Below are 15,249 nucleotides of genomic sequence, written 5' to 3' on the forward strand. Positions count from 1 at the left end.
AGCACATCCTTCAGCTGCTGCCAGCGAGACTCATGGGCTGGAGCTGGCAAAAATAAAGTTCATACTCTGACTGAACATTTCCTCTTCTATATATGAAAGCTGAGAGCTGAAAGCTGACAATAGTCTTGCAATGACACTCAGCAGAGCTAAAAAGTACAGGTCAAAGCTTGGCCCACACTGGATAATGTGAAGTGATCCCAAAAACAGGCTCTTACTCAGCTGACAATTCTTAATCAGTAATGCTGGCTTAAGCAACAACTGCTTCACATGTTTTCTCCGGTCCTCACAGAGCCCCTTCTTGTTGGCCTAGCTGTCTGTATTCATTAAGATGCTGATCAAGACGAAAACAAACCCTTGCCCCTCTGCTCCAAGTGAGTATTGTGACATGCTTCACCACCTGGTAAAACTGGCCACGTGCTGAAACAACAGTGTGGGAATCACAGGGCTGGAAATACATGCCTGTGGACAATGGATATGAATGCTGGCTTACTCGTCTGAGAACACAAACAGTGGCAACAGAGCACCAACTCTGCTGCTAAAAAGGGCAAGTCCTTTCCCATATTTGTGCCACTTCCTATGCTAATTTTGTCTCCTCTCCAGAAGCCTCTTTGGCTACTGCTATTTGCTTGGCTAATCTGAGGAAACAAAAAATTCAACAGCCATGAAAATACAAGGTTTTCTGCAGTTGGCTCATACCAGATGTATTGGGGTATGCCTGCATCAGCAGACATAGGGTTCCAGAGCTGAGAGTAAAGAAAGGACAGCAAGAGTCAGAGGGGAAAGAATGAACTGCTTTAGCTCAAAGCCTCTCTCTTCCCCACCCCTGGACACCACACTGGGAGTACAGCTGATTTTATGAAGAAGAATCATCATTGCAGGCAGTCACAAGAGCTTTCCAGTAAGTCTTATGACAGCAAGCAGACATGCTGATTGTGACCCTGGTCAACAGAGGCATTTGGTAATTATTTCCTGGAAAGTCAGAATACAAGAAATGGATAGAGAGGAAGTTAACAAACTGTAATTCCAAACCTATGCAAGTTTGTTACTTAATTCTCTTTTGGAAAACAATATCAAAGACCCATTTAAGATGAATTTAAGTACCTAGGAGGAAACAAATAAAGCGTCAAGAAGGTACTCAAAATAAGAGAAAAATATTTGTACCTGGGCATTAATCTGCTTTGAGTGCTAGATTCCTGTGTACAAACTATGAGCAGGTCATATAAGAAACATCCCTCTGAATTCTGACATATGCAGCTGTTAAGTATTCATGAATGGAGCAGTCACCAGATATAACAGGGACAGTGGAAAGCCATCAGCTTCCCATCAACCACATACATGGAAAAGACTGGGTAAAACTGCAGGACTGTACACAGCCACAGCTCTGAAATGGCTCACATACTTTGGAACAACAAAGCAAAAAATCAAAGAGGAAGACTGCTAAAAGCCCCAAATGTACAACTATGCACTCCAAAATAAGTTGAAAGAGGGTCTCCTATATTGCAAATAGAGCTGCACATAAATATGGGTGGTTGCTACCAACATCTTAAGCCCATTAACACTCCTACATTTTTTAATAGAAATAAAATTACAAAAGGAAAGGAGGGAAGGGTTCATGTAAACAGAGCAGATTTTATATTAATTTAATTCAATGCATACAAATGAATACATATCATGTGGAGGTGTTGAGCAGGGGCAATCAAGAGACCTCACACTCTGCTAGCAATTTCTGCATTTACATGATTAAATGTATCTTTAGACAGATGCTACTTCAATTTCAGAAATATCCATTAAAAATAAATGTGTCTCTTTTTTTATTGACTTATTTTCATACTTTGTCTCTTACATCGGAAATGCTGATCTGAGCAGTTAAGAAAAACCTTTCCAGATTTTACCATTTCCTTTTTCCTCTTTTCTCACCCTTCTCATTCCCTACATGTTACTATCTTATGAAGCCCAAGAGGAAGCCTTGGGGAATGTTACACTGAAAGCTTCTCCAGTCTGGGCTAAGGAAAAAGTTAGTTCATTTCACTCACAATAATGTGCAGTGCTAAATGACAAGCACGTAAAGGGAAGCTTGATTTTCAACTCTCCTTTAGGTTTTGCACTCCCCAACCACCCTTTCCTTTTTTTTAGGGTGTTCTAAACAAAAGCTCTGCAAATAAAATTCTGTAAATATAGCTTATTTTAAATTGACTTCAGGTGGTAATTTGTCTAACAGGAAGGCTGGAAAACAGCTTTAAAGTATCTGTCATAACTGCAGGGCTATTCTTCCTTTAGATTTACTGGGGTTATCACAAATGCACTGTATTGTACCCACTGATGAACTCTGCTCCTCAGCTGGCTTTTTTCTGTACTGAACTTATTAGTTGCAACAGTCATTAGTTACATACAGCCAACAGCCCTGGGAACCCTTAGGACACAAGTACTGCCATCCTCAAAGAATAGAAATTATCTGGAGAAACCAAAGTAATGTTTAATCCTTGCTAGACTGTGGTATAGGTGGGTCTGTAGCCTATCCTATAAATTTAATCATTAATATTAAACTTACACATGCATATTCCACATTTTACATTTAAAGTCTAAAATCTTAATCCATCTTCTGTCCTTCAGAAAATCTAATGATTTTCATTTTGATATTCATACACACCAAACCAAGGGCTATGTAAGGACTTGTTCTACATATGTAAAAACGAATGCTACCTTCTCAATTCTGATACCATCTTCTTTACTGCCAACACACAAATTCTCCTTAACCGTGCAAACAAGAGGACAGAGCTACACTACAGTCTCAGAGATAAGCACTGCAGGCACTATAGAAAGAGCAGACTGTAATCTCAGAAAAACTAACTGAAAGCAAATTCATATAGCATAGAGATTTTACCAAGCTAGACATGGAAACACAGACTACTGAAATACCAGCACACCCAGAGTTAACAGGCACACATTCACTTGGCTGGCTCTTTGTTTGATAACTAGGAGAACTCATTTTGTTGGCTTTGCTGTCAACGCTGCAAAACATGACACCAAGTCCAAGGTTGGTTTCCTACTGCTTATGCGTCTTCAATTTCAACTTCCTCTACACAATATTCAATTGAATTCTGGCTATCTCCTTTCCCCTTCCAGACTCATGAGCAGAAGCAATATTCCCTTGAGAAATTTGGCACAATCTCACTGTTTCAGAAATGATTTTTTTTTTTTACAGCATATCTGCTAACTGCCCAAGATGTTTTCCTGACTCCATGTTAGCACTTCTGTGAACTTATTTTCCCAGTGAACTGAATCAATGGAGCCTTAATCTAACTCAGGAAATCAACTGCAATTTAGTCATAAAAAGGCAAAATCTTCACACATATCCTAGGCCAAAGACTAACAAAATGATCTTGCATTACACAGTAATTTGAATACATATGGATGTACCAGACAGTAGCAGAAGCAAATTTCAGAGTAGAAATACAGCACTGAAAATGCTCGTTCACCAGCTATACTGTCAGGCTGGTCTCTGTTTTCCCCAGCTACTGCAACAATGTATTGAATTGGACAAGAGAAGAGCAGTTTCAGCCAGAAAATGACAATTTTGCATATAAAAAAACATTATGAAACTCCTAAGCTTACATATAGAGTCTATCCCTAACAAATAATGAGTTTAGTTCTGCTGCTCCTTTATCTACTTATGGTGCTCCAGTAATATTTTGAAGTTTTCTAAGTCAACTGATTTATTCATTATAGCAAGTTTTGAAATGTAATGCCACATGTGAAGGAGATGGGTTAAACTATTTTTCTGTTCCGCACTCTAAAGCCTCTTAACTGTATCTAAAAAAGCAGACAGTATCATCATCCCGTTATCAAGTCTGTTTTCCCTGTTTCATAAGGACAGAATGGTTTTCATCATTTCTCACTCTTCGAGGATTTGCTACTGTCCCCAGATCACAGAAATTTTGCTTACCTGCAGCAAAGTGCAGCTGTGCAAGTTAGGGAAAGACAGTGGGAAATTTACATCAAGCAAGAAATCCCTGTTCCTCAGAAAACATGACCCCTGCTCTTTGTCCTCTTCAGTCTCCATCCAGGAGCGCATGTGATGGAGCCTGTAGGATGCTTTCAGAGACAGGAAAAGAGCTAACCATCTGAAAAAAACCAGAGGAGATGCATTTATTCACTGCTTTGTGAAAGAAAGGCTTGAATATATTTACAGCACACCTTTTTTTGATAGAAATGCAGTTTTTGTCAGAATATCAGACTTACAGCATCCTGCCTTAAAGAAAATAATTTCTGCTAGACATCTTCAAAATTTTTCCTATTTCAATTTTTTCTAAGGTGGTTTAACTCAATCTAAGTGATTAAATCAGGATATACTTTGAAGCACTTAATAGAAAATGGTGAAGCCCCACTTAGCCATTACTATTTAAAATTGCATTGACTTTTCTGTAAATTACATATAAATTATTCATACCAACATGTGTAATGAATGCACAATTTATCACAAATACCACTGAGACACATCAAGAGAAATCTGAATTATGTTACTGAGGTGCAGTCAAGAAACAGTAATTCAAAATAACCAGAACAAAAAAATAATATTACACTTAAAAAGCCCTGAAGTGGAACATCTCTATTTAATAATAAAGATTTACTTTCAGTCTAAAATTTATTACAGTCCCTATTAACCTGACTCAGAGTCCTTTCAGACTACACTATAACTTAAAAGATCACCTCTCTTTCAAGATAATATAAATCCACAGTTCAAAGCCTAGACCTCAGAATGACATTCCATATTAATAACAAGACATGTGGAAAGTATGGCTCAGGGGTGAAGAACAACTACCACAGCACAAGCTTATTCCACGTGTGTTTAAAACATGAAGTGCAACTGGTAAGAACTGCACTGAAGTGGCCTCCTAAAGTCTGGATTTTGTGCTTGATAACACCAGTAACCTGCAGCATGACCTGAAGCAAACTCTCCTTTTGCCCTTTGACCACCCTGTGTATTTACAATGTCAACTCTTTGTAACACAGGATTTCTTGTGACAGGGCATAAAAACTGCATTGCATAATGGTGCCCAACACCTGGAGGAACACTCTAGAAGCTGTTCTAGTATTAGATAATGATAGAGAAATGATAATATTAGGAGGCACAGAAAACGCATGCAGGTTTAGAGAGGAATAACTGACATCATCTGTACTTTTCCTGTAATTACTAAAAGAGAGAAAAAAAAGTTGTCCTCACCTGGCTAAGTGTCCCTGATTCATAAGGTTAGCCATTTCTGCTGGAGAGACATCAATAAACCGGAGGAAAGAAAAACAGCTTTCTTCATTGATGCCTGGTCACAGAAATACTGAAGTTAGGCCAACACATTTCACAGACACTCACAGCTGAAAACTAAATTTACTTCATCCATTTAGGATACCCATTCTATGACACATGACAAATCTAGGTGAGTAAACAGGAGATCTTAATTTAACCTACATATCTTAGAAATACTTAACCTAGATATTTTAGAAAGTTCGGTTTGAATCTCTGTTGCCAGACTCCATGCACCAGTTCATTTCGCAGTGTGGGCAAGAGAAGGGCTCTTACCAAGAAAGAGAAATACATGCTAGGCCCAAGTGCAGTGGACATTTGTTTCACTTATTAAGAATCAACAGGCAGTGTGAATATTTGCAAATTTGAACAAATATCTTCCATAACATGCATACCTCAGGATGCCTGTCTCACACGCTCCCTCTCACCCAGGAAGCCAAATGGGTTAGAAGGAGCTGCAGGCATTGGTAGGGAAAAGCCTTGCAGGCCCACCCCTGTGCACTGCATAGCCCCATTACCAGCTGAAGAGGTCCACACTAACAGATTTCAGCATAGTAATGCAGCCAGTATCTCTCCTGCTTTATACTTCTGAAGATTTTCCCATCTCAGTAGCTGAATGATCTAATTAGGTCTTGTAGGAAAAATACCCAATCATCTATAATAAGTTGTATCTGCCAATATCAGCACCTTTTCTTTTTTTGCTCATTGATAGATTCTGGGTCACTTGCATCTCATCTAGTTTCTAGTTGAAAGTAAGTTGGCAGTTTAAGATAACAACACAGAAAGTACTGAAATGAATCCAAGATTTCTTAGAATTAAATCTATGAAAAATTCACATTAGATTAAAAAGGCAGCACTAATCTATTGAAGCAAGTTAAAACAAGACAGACTGAATTAGGATACTGCACTAGGATTTAGCAGTAGCTAAATGACAAGTTATCCAACAGATTATTCCAGCTGCTTTCCATTGTTTCCTCTCTGAGCAAATTAAATGTACGTACAAACACAAACAAAATTCGAGTAAGTTCTTATCATATTATCTCAGAGAACTAATTAATCTGGCCTCTCAGTCCTTCCCCCTGAAGAAGAAGGCATATTAAAATCCAACTTGCTTCCCAAGACTGAAAACCTACCCTTCCTGTGGAAGAGAGACTGCTGGATGTGGTCTGGTGCAAATGGTGAAAGTAAAACCCGTAACCACCTGAAAATTAAAGGAACAAAACCAAACAACATCAATAAGAAGGTGCTAACACATAACATGTTCAATCACACAATCACTTCCTCATAAAATACTGTGGTAAGTATTTTAGTGCTCTGAATATCTGGAACTGGACAGCAGTAGAAGGAAAGTGCCATCAGTCCACATGCACTGCTGTTTATTTGACACTGAGACACACCATTGTTGCGTTGGAACTGCACTGTATGTTTCTAGAAAAGCTGGTCTTGTCTTCATACACATCTCTCTTGTCTCTTCCCTCAGCACTTCTCGTAACTGAATGCAGACAAAATCAAGAACTGGCATGGTTGGAGAAAATAGCAAACTGCACTTGGGCAGATTCTCCTCATCCAAGGTGAGCATTAAAAGCTGTCAAGGCACTAGCAGATGCTCATGTTATACCATGTTGCAACAGACAGATACTGAAAGTTTCCTTGCATGAGAAAACTCACTAAAGGGAAATCAGGTGGGGCTTTTTGTTATTTCAAGGATCTCTTGAAGCTCAATTCTACTACACATCATCAGCAACAACTCTAAATTCCTTTTCCTGGCTTTCTTACACAATCAAAGGGATATTCTGTGATTAGAATTCCACCAAGAAAGAGCACCTATATCAGATGTTTAACAGCTGAATGACTAAAAGGAAATGGACTGCTCAGCCAACATCACTTAAGTACACCAGGTAAGGGAGCTAATTAGCATTTATAAAAATAAGTGTAAGTAATAATACTAAATATGCTAAACTGGATAGGAAGTGGAATAGGCTTGCCTGTCCCGTGAGTGGTTGAAGACCCTGATCTGTCCATGACGGTAGAGGAACTTGGAAATCTGGTATGGCTTTAGGGAGATGTGAAATGGAGACCAAGTTTCTTGTCGCTCAAACAGCTCTGGGTGATTGCACACCTGTAAGACAGAGAGCGTGTCAAAAGCTGGGAGGAATTAACTTAGTCCAGTGCAGCATCTAGATCCCAAATCAACCATGACCAATGATCACTGAAACTTTAGTATTGCTTAATATTGCATGGTTATTTTAGTGTATCTGCTCTGAATATGGCGTCAGACATTTTGCTATTCATATAACAGCTACTGCCTCTTCTTCCCAACTGATTGGCTTCCTTCAACCTTTGTAACCAAACCAACCTTTGTAACCAAACCAGTTAGCAAATGCATGCATCATAGAGCTAAAACCCTTCTTCACCCAACATCAATGCTACACTGCATCTGAAACACAACTGAATTGCATGCCAATTTGCTTGCCTATGCCAGATTTTTTTCAATACGGTGTTTTCTAGAAGCCACATCTTAGTTTGGTGCTAACCAATGATCATACTTTTCAAAAATTATTATTTAAAATAGCCTTACCTTCCTAAATTGCATGACTAGATTCATGAGACTACTAGTGGTGGTCTGTGCTTGCTGAGTAGTGCCCATTGATGACTGCAAGAGGTCATCAATAGAGATTTTGTTTTTCAGAGCTTGGTACAAGAGCTTCTGTCGACTTGTCTGCTGGCAGTACATAAGAATTTCAATCTGCAAAATGATAATGAAGATTTAGCCATTTCTTTCTTTAAAATGAAGGATGATAACATTAGTGTACATAGAGCTGAAACACACCTTGAGGAAAACACAACTTCATCAAAAAATACATTTATAGGCAGTTGCATTCAGATGTGCATTTCAGGATCTAACCTGGAAAGAACTTGACTGACAGGTATGTTTTGGAAGGCTTGTGTAATGATGTGGGAGACAGACCTTTAAAAGTACATGAACACAACTGAGTAAACAGATGGATTCTTAAGAAGCTGACATCACATCTGCAGCTGATCAGTTTAAAATCTGACCTCAATTCTGCCATCCTACAGCTCCCCACTCAGACCCATGCTAAGGAGTGCCAGGACCCACAGCAGCGACCGTGCATCGCACAACAACAGTGTCTGTGGGAAGGCCACTGAAATAATTAAGCTCATCAGAACAAACCAGATGTCTCAGCCAATGTCTCTCAACCTGTTGACCACAGGATCATCTAGTATTGCTAATATCCAGGTGAAATTAAGAGACTGGCAAGAGAAAAGAGCATGATGCTGCCACTATGTATTTCTCTGTACAGGCAAGCAAAAAAAAATAATCCTAAATCCATGCCAAATCCTTCACAAAGGCAACTGGAAATGTTTATTACCCAGTAATTGATGTATTAATCTCCTTCACAGCCATTAGGGATACTTCTGTCAACTTAACCAGGACTGAAGATATTTCATTTTTAACAGGTAACAAAATACTTTCCCAAGAAAAACGTTTATTATTTAGAAGTTCTTCAGTTACATTCACATCTAATGACATTGCTGGGATGAGGTGCAAGAAAGTGAAGGTTGAAGAGAAGTCTACAGTCAGATTTCAGGTATGCAGACTGACAAAGAAGTTTGCAAGAACCAGATCAGAGAACAGAGCTATGACAATAGAGCTGTAATACCCATTCCAGAGAAATACTTTTTCTCACCTTATCTGACAGTTCATTTTCCACATCCTTCTTTATTCTTCTCAACATGAATGGCTTCAGGATCATATGCAAGCGGGATAGCTGGTCTGAAATAAAGGGAAGGGGAAAGAAAGAACAATTACTTAATCAGAAAGGAAAATTATATAGTGTTTTACGACAAATTAAGTCCCTAACTGCTCAGCCATTTCCTCCATGTGAGTTCTTACCGCATAGAGTTGATATTTTTCTCTGCTGATTTTTCTTTTTCAAATGAGTGCTGTGCTACACTGTTTTTTTCTATTCATTACATATGCTATATTACAGCCAGAAACAGAAATTTTAACATAAACTATCAACAGCAATCCAGTAATTATGCATCTCCAATCCCATTATGCATCCTCTGCTTTAGATGCCACATCTCATAGAAAATTTAGCCATTTTTAGTTCAAAAAGGCAACAGATTCTTAATATAAAAATCATAATAGTTACACACTGCACTCACTCTCATCAATAGCAGATTTGTTCTCTGCATGGCTCTCTATGTCCTTAGAAAACCACTCATTGAACTCTTCATGGGAATCAAACAGTGTTGGCATGATAAAATGCAGCAGGGCCCACAGCTAAAAGGAGAAGAGAAAACACCAGATTAGCAAAAGTCATCCTACTGTGGATAAGGTAATTGGGGATCCCAAAAACTTGCAGCTCTTCATAAGCAAAATTACTTCACTAGATCATGAGACATGGCAAAATTAAACAAAACACCAGCTGCATTCTCTTCCTGCCTCCCCCCACAATGCCACAGAGATCAACTTAACAGAATCCCATTAGAAAGCAGTGACAAACACATTCTAACTACAGCAGCCAACAAAAGGAAAAGTCACCAGAATTAGATTTCATCTAATCTAAGTTTTACTTCAAATATCTTTAGTGGCAAGTTTCCATATTTTTCCCTCCCAGGGCTGATCCCATGTTTGTCTGCCAGTGGTTTGCTACAAGCATGATCCCTCAACCACAAAAATACAACAGATTTCTCAACTGTTTACATATGTTTAGTGTGTATTATTGTTACAAAGAAAAAATCTACTCTTTTGAGCTCCCAAATACCTCAGCCATTGTGTTCTGGATTGGGGTACCAGTCAACAACAATCTGTTTCGGCACTGGAACTGTAGTAGGATCTTCCAACGAACACTAACGAATAAAAGCAAGAAAAATAATTTATAGAGAAAACTGTAGAATGATATGAAACATAAGGTATTTTAAGGCAAATTGTTTCCAGTGAGTTTCCCAAATAATCTTTGGAAGCCACTGGACAAAATTATTACAGCTGTTCCCCAGTCTTTCAAAAGACAACTACAGGAAAAAATAACCTTTTTCCAATTTAAAAAAAATAAAAGTGTGTAATTTATTATATTTTTCTAAATATCTTTTTTACTCATTTTTAAAATAAATGCTTATTAATAAAGTCTCATGATCAGAATAATTAACTTTCCAAAAGAAACAGGTAGTTTTGAATCAGAATGTCATGTATTTTTCATACTTTACAAGAGGAAGCTTATAGGCTACTGTGACAGGAGTGCTGAGCTATACATTAAAATAATCTTTGAGGGGTGGTTTCCCAAGAATGCTGAAGAAACAAACTTTGGTCAGAATCAGCCTGCATCTAAAGTAGTCCTCAACTTACTGCAACTTGAACAAAGGTTATGGGAAAGCAATTACAGAAATAAAGACAGACAAATCCATTACTTGAAAACAAACAGAAAATTTTCTGGCATAGAGTCTCATAACACAGACTGGGCTTTACTGCAGCCAACAGTACTCATGGGGTTCTGACCTTCATTCATGTCTGGAAGTGCCACTGAATAAGGAATCAAAATAATGCATTTAATGGAGCCAACATAAGCAATATAAGCTAAGGACTACAGACCATTCACTAGGCAGAATTATGTGAGTAGTCAGGAGGGAAAGTGAACAGCATTTCACACTGTTTTGTTTAACTGTCCTGTGCTCCATACAAGTTCCTGCTCCAGAGCTAGCTTTTAATTACATTTTACATATTTGGAAAATCTAAATGCAAAAAACCTAATAAATCTATCCTGTGTCAGAGAGTTATACAGATATTTAACTGGGTTAGATACTTAAGGGGTCTAATGTGTGTCAATTTTAACTTCTATCAATTTATGTTCTCTTGATGCTTTCTTGATACTCCTCCAAGAGTCTGATACACAGAAAAGATTTTGCTTTCAGTTAGTTTATTACCTGGAGCTACTCTTGAGTGCTTGTGCTTCATCCAGCACCATATACTGCCACTTCACTCGCTGGAAATACTTCACATCCTGCACTACCAGCTGGTAACTGGTAATTACCACGTGGAAAGGAGCATCCTGAGTATACAGTGTCTTCTACAACCACAAAAGGAGAAACAAATGTCCACATAACGTAGGTACATTGTCAAGAGTTCACTGTAATTTCTGACTTCTGTTTTACAATCTTCTCATTACTATTGCATTTTTCACAGCTGACTTGTAAAATTAATTATATCACAGTTACTCAACTAGTAGACCTGGACTTCAGTCCTTGAACAAATTCAGACCTTTCTTAATGTGCAAGGCAAGACAAGACCTGGGTACTGACCCCTACAAAATGCTATTGTTAAATAAGGAACCATCTTGACAAAACTGCAGGGATTCTGCATTGGGATATCCCAAGCTAGGTTACTCAAACAGAAAAACAGTCCTTGACACTGAAATTTCCAGATGAAGAACAGAGCTCTAGTTCTCCATTTGAACCCCATGCCACATTCAATTGCCCTGTATGGTATTGCTCTTCTTCCACCTCATTATCTTAATGAAAATGTTACTCCAGGAATTAAGACACTCTGCATCCACACCACTAGCTTAGTTTGGTGACAGGTAGCAACAGTTTCTGGTTTACTGTGCACAGAGAAAAACAGTCAAAGTACACATTCATGCTGGCATTACCTGACTCCAGAACTTTCTGATCACCTTTCTATCATGGGGATTTCCCCAATAAGGTAGCACCTGAAAAAGTAAAAAAAATCAGAAAGACATTATTTTCAAATAATGACACCAGCTCTGGAATTTTATAGTCTGTAGTCTACAAAATGAAATACTTCTTTCTCCAAAACAACAAAAAGGGAAATTATCTTTTTACTATTGAGAAAAATCAGAAAGCATTTAAAAATACTTTAATTTACTAGAGCATTCCAGGAGAAGGCATCAAGAAACTTGGCCTGATCAAGCTATGATGAGAATCTAAAAATGTCCATTAGCATTTAGCACAAACCTTCTAGTCAGGTTTTTTTTCCAAAAATTAAAAATGATACTTTGCTTATGGCAGAATGAGGTCTGCACTCAACTGCTATAGTTAAAGCTAGAGGACTAGAAGGTTTGTTGCCTGTTTAACAACCTCCATGGTCCTGTTGGTTTTCTATTTCAGAACTGACCCCAAAAAGCTGAGATAAAGTTAAAATGTCTGGCATGAATATATTTAATATAAGAATTTTAAAATTGACCACTACCGCCAGAGAAAGCCTTTAAACTATCTGCAGTTCAAAACTGTTACTCAGACCTTTGCACAGCACTGAATCCTGCCACTGGTTAATAACACTGTACTGCCATCTCCTGCCTGGAGGAAAGACTTACAGTCAGCTAAGACTGGGAGGTTTGGGAGGGAGGAAGAATGCTGCTTTCTGAGGTGGTGAAAAGTCTTACAACTTCAACTGACAAGTTCCAAAAGCCTTTAATTGAATACTCTTCCTACTGTTCTGTTTGTAAAACAACCAGACTGACTAAAAAGTGATTTGTCTTTTTGTTTACATATTCTGCCAGGGACAAAAATTCACTGTGATTTACTACAAGCAGAACTGACTGCACACACTTCTGTATGATTAGAGGAAGAAACAAAACTGGTTGAAAAAAAGATTGATTGAAGTTATAAACATGTGACAGTAAGTTTAGAAAACTTATTTTTAAAATAAATTTTGTTCCATGGATGAGGTAAACATCAGCATGTAGTAAGATCAGCATGCCAAAGAACAGCTATACAATGATATAAACAGTTTGGTGTTTAAGTCAAAAAAGAGAAAGCTATCTTTTCACAAGCATCCTGACTGCATTTTTCAAACATTTGCTGTATTTCATTCCTGAGAAGGAGTAAGCATAAACAGTTGCTTGCCTATTCCATACAATGAATAGATCAAAGAAGTGAGACAAAGCAGATAGATTGGCCAACAGCTCTCAAGTTTTTTAATCAAGAGCCCCTATTATTTTGGGCTATGAAAAGGCATGAATGGATCATTTTTAGGTTGTGTTGGCTTTTCTTTTCTTTTGAATACCTCCTCAATAACACAAGTGTTTGAATTTCTTCAGTTGAATTTCTTAGTTGCTTTAAAGGCTCAGTAATGCCAATTTATTCCAAAATACAAGTCACTGGAATAAAAGGTATTGAACTATGCTCTAGCACAACTTCTCTTCATACAGATACCTCAAACTAAACAACACCACAACCAATGTACAGTCTCACCAGGGTCTCCAAAGCAAGCTATTTGGTAAAAGCTAAGTCCTTTAATTTTGCCTTGCCCCAGATTCAAGTATCACTTATAGTTTGTTCCTCATACTTTTTTAAGTAGCCAGGACATTCAAACAATTAGCCTGATGTTACTGGTATACTGGTTACTCACAACTAGGTGTCTTCTACTGTTTTCTGTAAAAAGGAAAATCTAATGTTTCAAAAAAAAAACCAATCAAGACTTCTTTCTATCAAAGGCTATAATGTTAACAACCCAAATACTTAAATTATTATCTGTTTCTCTTTGCAGATGTAACTGCAAGCTTCTAACACTTTTGCCTGTCCTGAATTCTGAAATTACAGCACTGTTTTAGCAGTACACATTTCTTTTCAAATTTTCCTTTGCAACACTCCAATGTTTCCACTGGGGGACAGGTAAGCAGCTTGTTTTTCAGTAACTGATAGTTCCTTGCTTTCTAATTTACTGTTTACTATTTCTATTTACTATGCTTTCACATTCACAATATACCTGAAAAACTCCATGTTTTCTTTCAATCTTTTTGCTCTTATCTATTTGTGCTTCACTTCTCTGCTTTTCCTTGATTATTAACTGTATGTCCATAGTTGTTCTATTTTTCTGTAATAACTACATTTTACTTCCCTGTTATCTGTTCAGCGTTTGTTCACATACAATCTTTATCTGACTCAAATTCACATGAATGACTGAAAACATAGCTTTAACCCCAAAGACATTACACAAAACTCGGTATGTAATTCTTGGTTCTGCTGCCAGGCCCACCTGTTACAATTACACACCCACTTGCTGACCTACTACAGTTCCTTACTGAGAAGGTGTCTTTAAGTCAATGCAAAATGAAAACCATGTGATTAAAGTCATAATATTTTCAAGCCCTAAATAACTAAACACTTCAGAAAAAAAACAAGATGATGGGAAAAAATACCAGAAACAGGCCCATTACAGAGTTTCATATTCAGTAAGCACCCAGATATGATACAGAACTCAGGAGAACAAAATGGTTTGCTCTCAAGGAAACAGAAAGAAATTTCTTGGACATCCTTATTACCTTAAATTTAGGTACAAATCTGGCAAACTCCTGGTGCCAGTTGTTCAGAGTAGAGGCAGGTGAAATTATTAAAAAAGGTCCCCAGATGTTCTCTCTCTGGAAAACACACATAAAAAATTAAATTTAAAAAAATAATTGAAGTGAAGTGATAAAGAGATGGTTTGATATGGCTTTAAATCTACTAAATGACAGTGACTACACGAGAGGGAACTGTATGCAAAATAGCAAAACTCTTCCAGCACAGCAGGGTGATACAAAATCAAACAGAGCAGATCTAATGTTTAACCAAAACTTATTTCATAACAGCAAAGTTCTTCCCAGAACAAAATCCTTTGTATCTGAGAGTTGCCACCTGCATGTTACTAACAGCCCCTGTTGTTTTGATAAGAACTTGAGATCATATTGAAAAACTTTGCTCTGCCACATCACAAATTACAGTGCTCTCTGGGAAATAACTGAGTTGATCCATTAATATATTAGCATTTACAAGCTGGCCCTCCTAAGGGAGAGGCAGAAGAACAAAGCGCTGTGTAACCTTACAAAAACCTCAAGGGGCGGTGTCACAGGAAGACAAGCTTATCTTGTTATTCTCTCTATACAGATGAGCTCAAGAACCTTCAGCTCTGCACACTTTTACAGTATTTTGGCCAA

General features: G+C 37.8%; 1 protein-coding gene across 4 annotated transcripts in view; it reads right to left on the reverse strand.

The window, feature by feature from the left end:
- INO80 (INO80 complex ATPase subunit) overlaps positions 1-15,249 on the reverse strand; it is a 62,149-nt gene that overhangs the window by 26,894 nt on the left and 20,006 nt on the right. For all 4 annotated transcript variants that reach the window (XM_059473994.1, XM_059473996.1, XM_059473995.1 and 1 more), the window contains 11 exons: positions 14,599-14,694; positions 11,965-12,024; positions 11,243-11,385; positions 10,090-10,174; positions 9,488-9,605; positions 9,007-9,092; positions 7,875-8,042; positions 7,282-7,415; positions 6,430-6,497; positions 5,222-5,315; positions 3,944-4,121 (listed from right to left, as the gene is read on the reverse strand). In XM_059473994.1, the coding sequence (XP_059329977.1) occupies positions 3,944-4,121; positions 5,222-5,315; positions 6,430-6,497; positions 7,282-7,415; positions 7,875-8,042; positions 9,007-9,092; positions 9,488-9,605; positions 10,090-10,174; positions 11,243-11,385; positions 11,965-12,024; positions 14,599-14,694 (1,230 nt within the window). The remainder of the gene's footprint in view (positions 1-3,943; positions 4,122-5,221; positions 5,316-6,429; positions 6,498-7,281; positions 7,416-7,874; positions 8,043-9,006; positions 9,093-9,487; positions 9,606-10,089; positions 10,175-11,242; positions 11,386-11,964; positions 12,025-14,598; positions 14,695-15,249) is intronic.

The sequence above is a fragment of the Ammospiza nelsoni genome, chromosome 6, assembly GCF_027579445.1.
Source record: "Ammospiza nelsoni isolate bAmmNel1 chromosome 6, bAmmNel1.pri, whole genome shotgun sequence".
NCBI lineage: Eukaryota > Metazoa > Chordata > Aves > Passeriformes > Passerellidae > Ammospiza > Ammospiza nelsoni.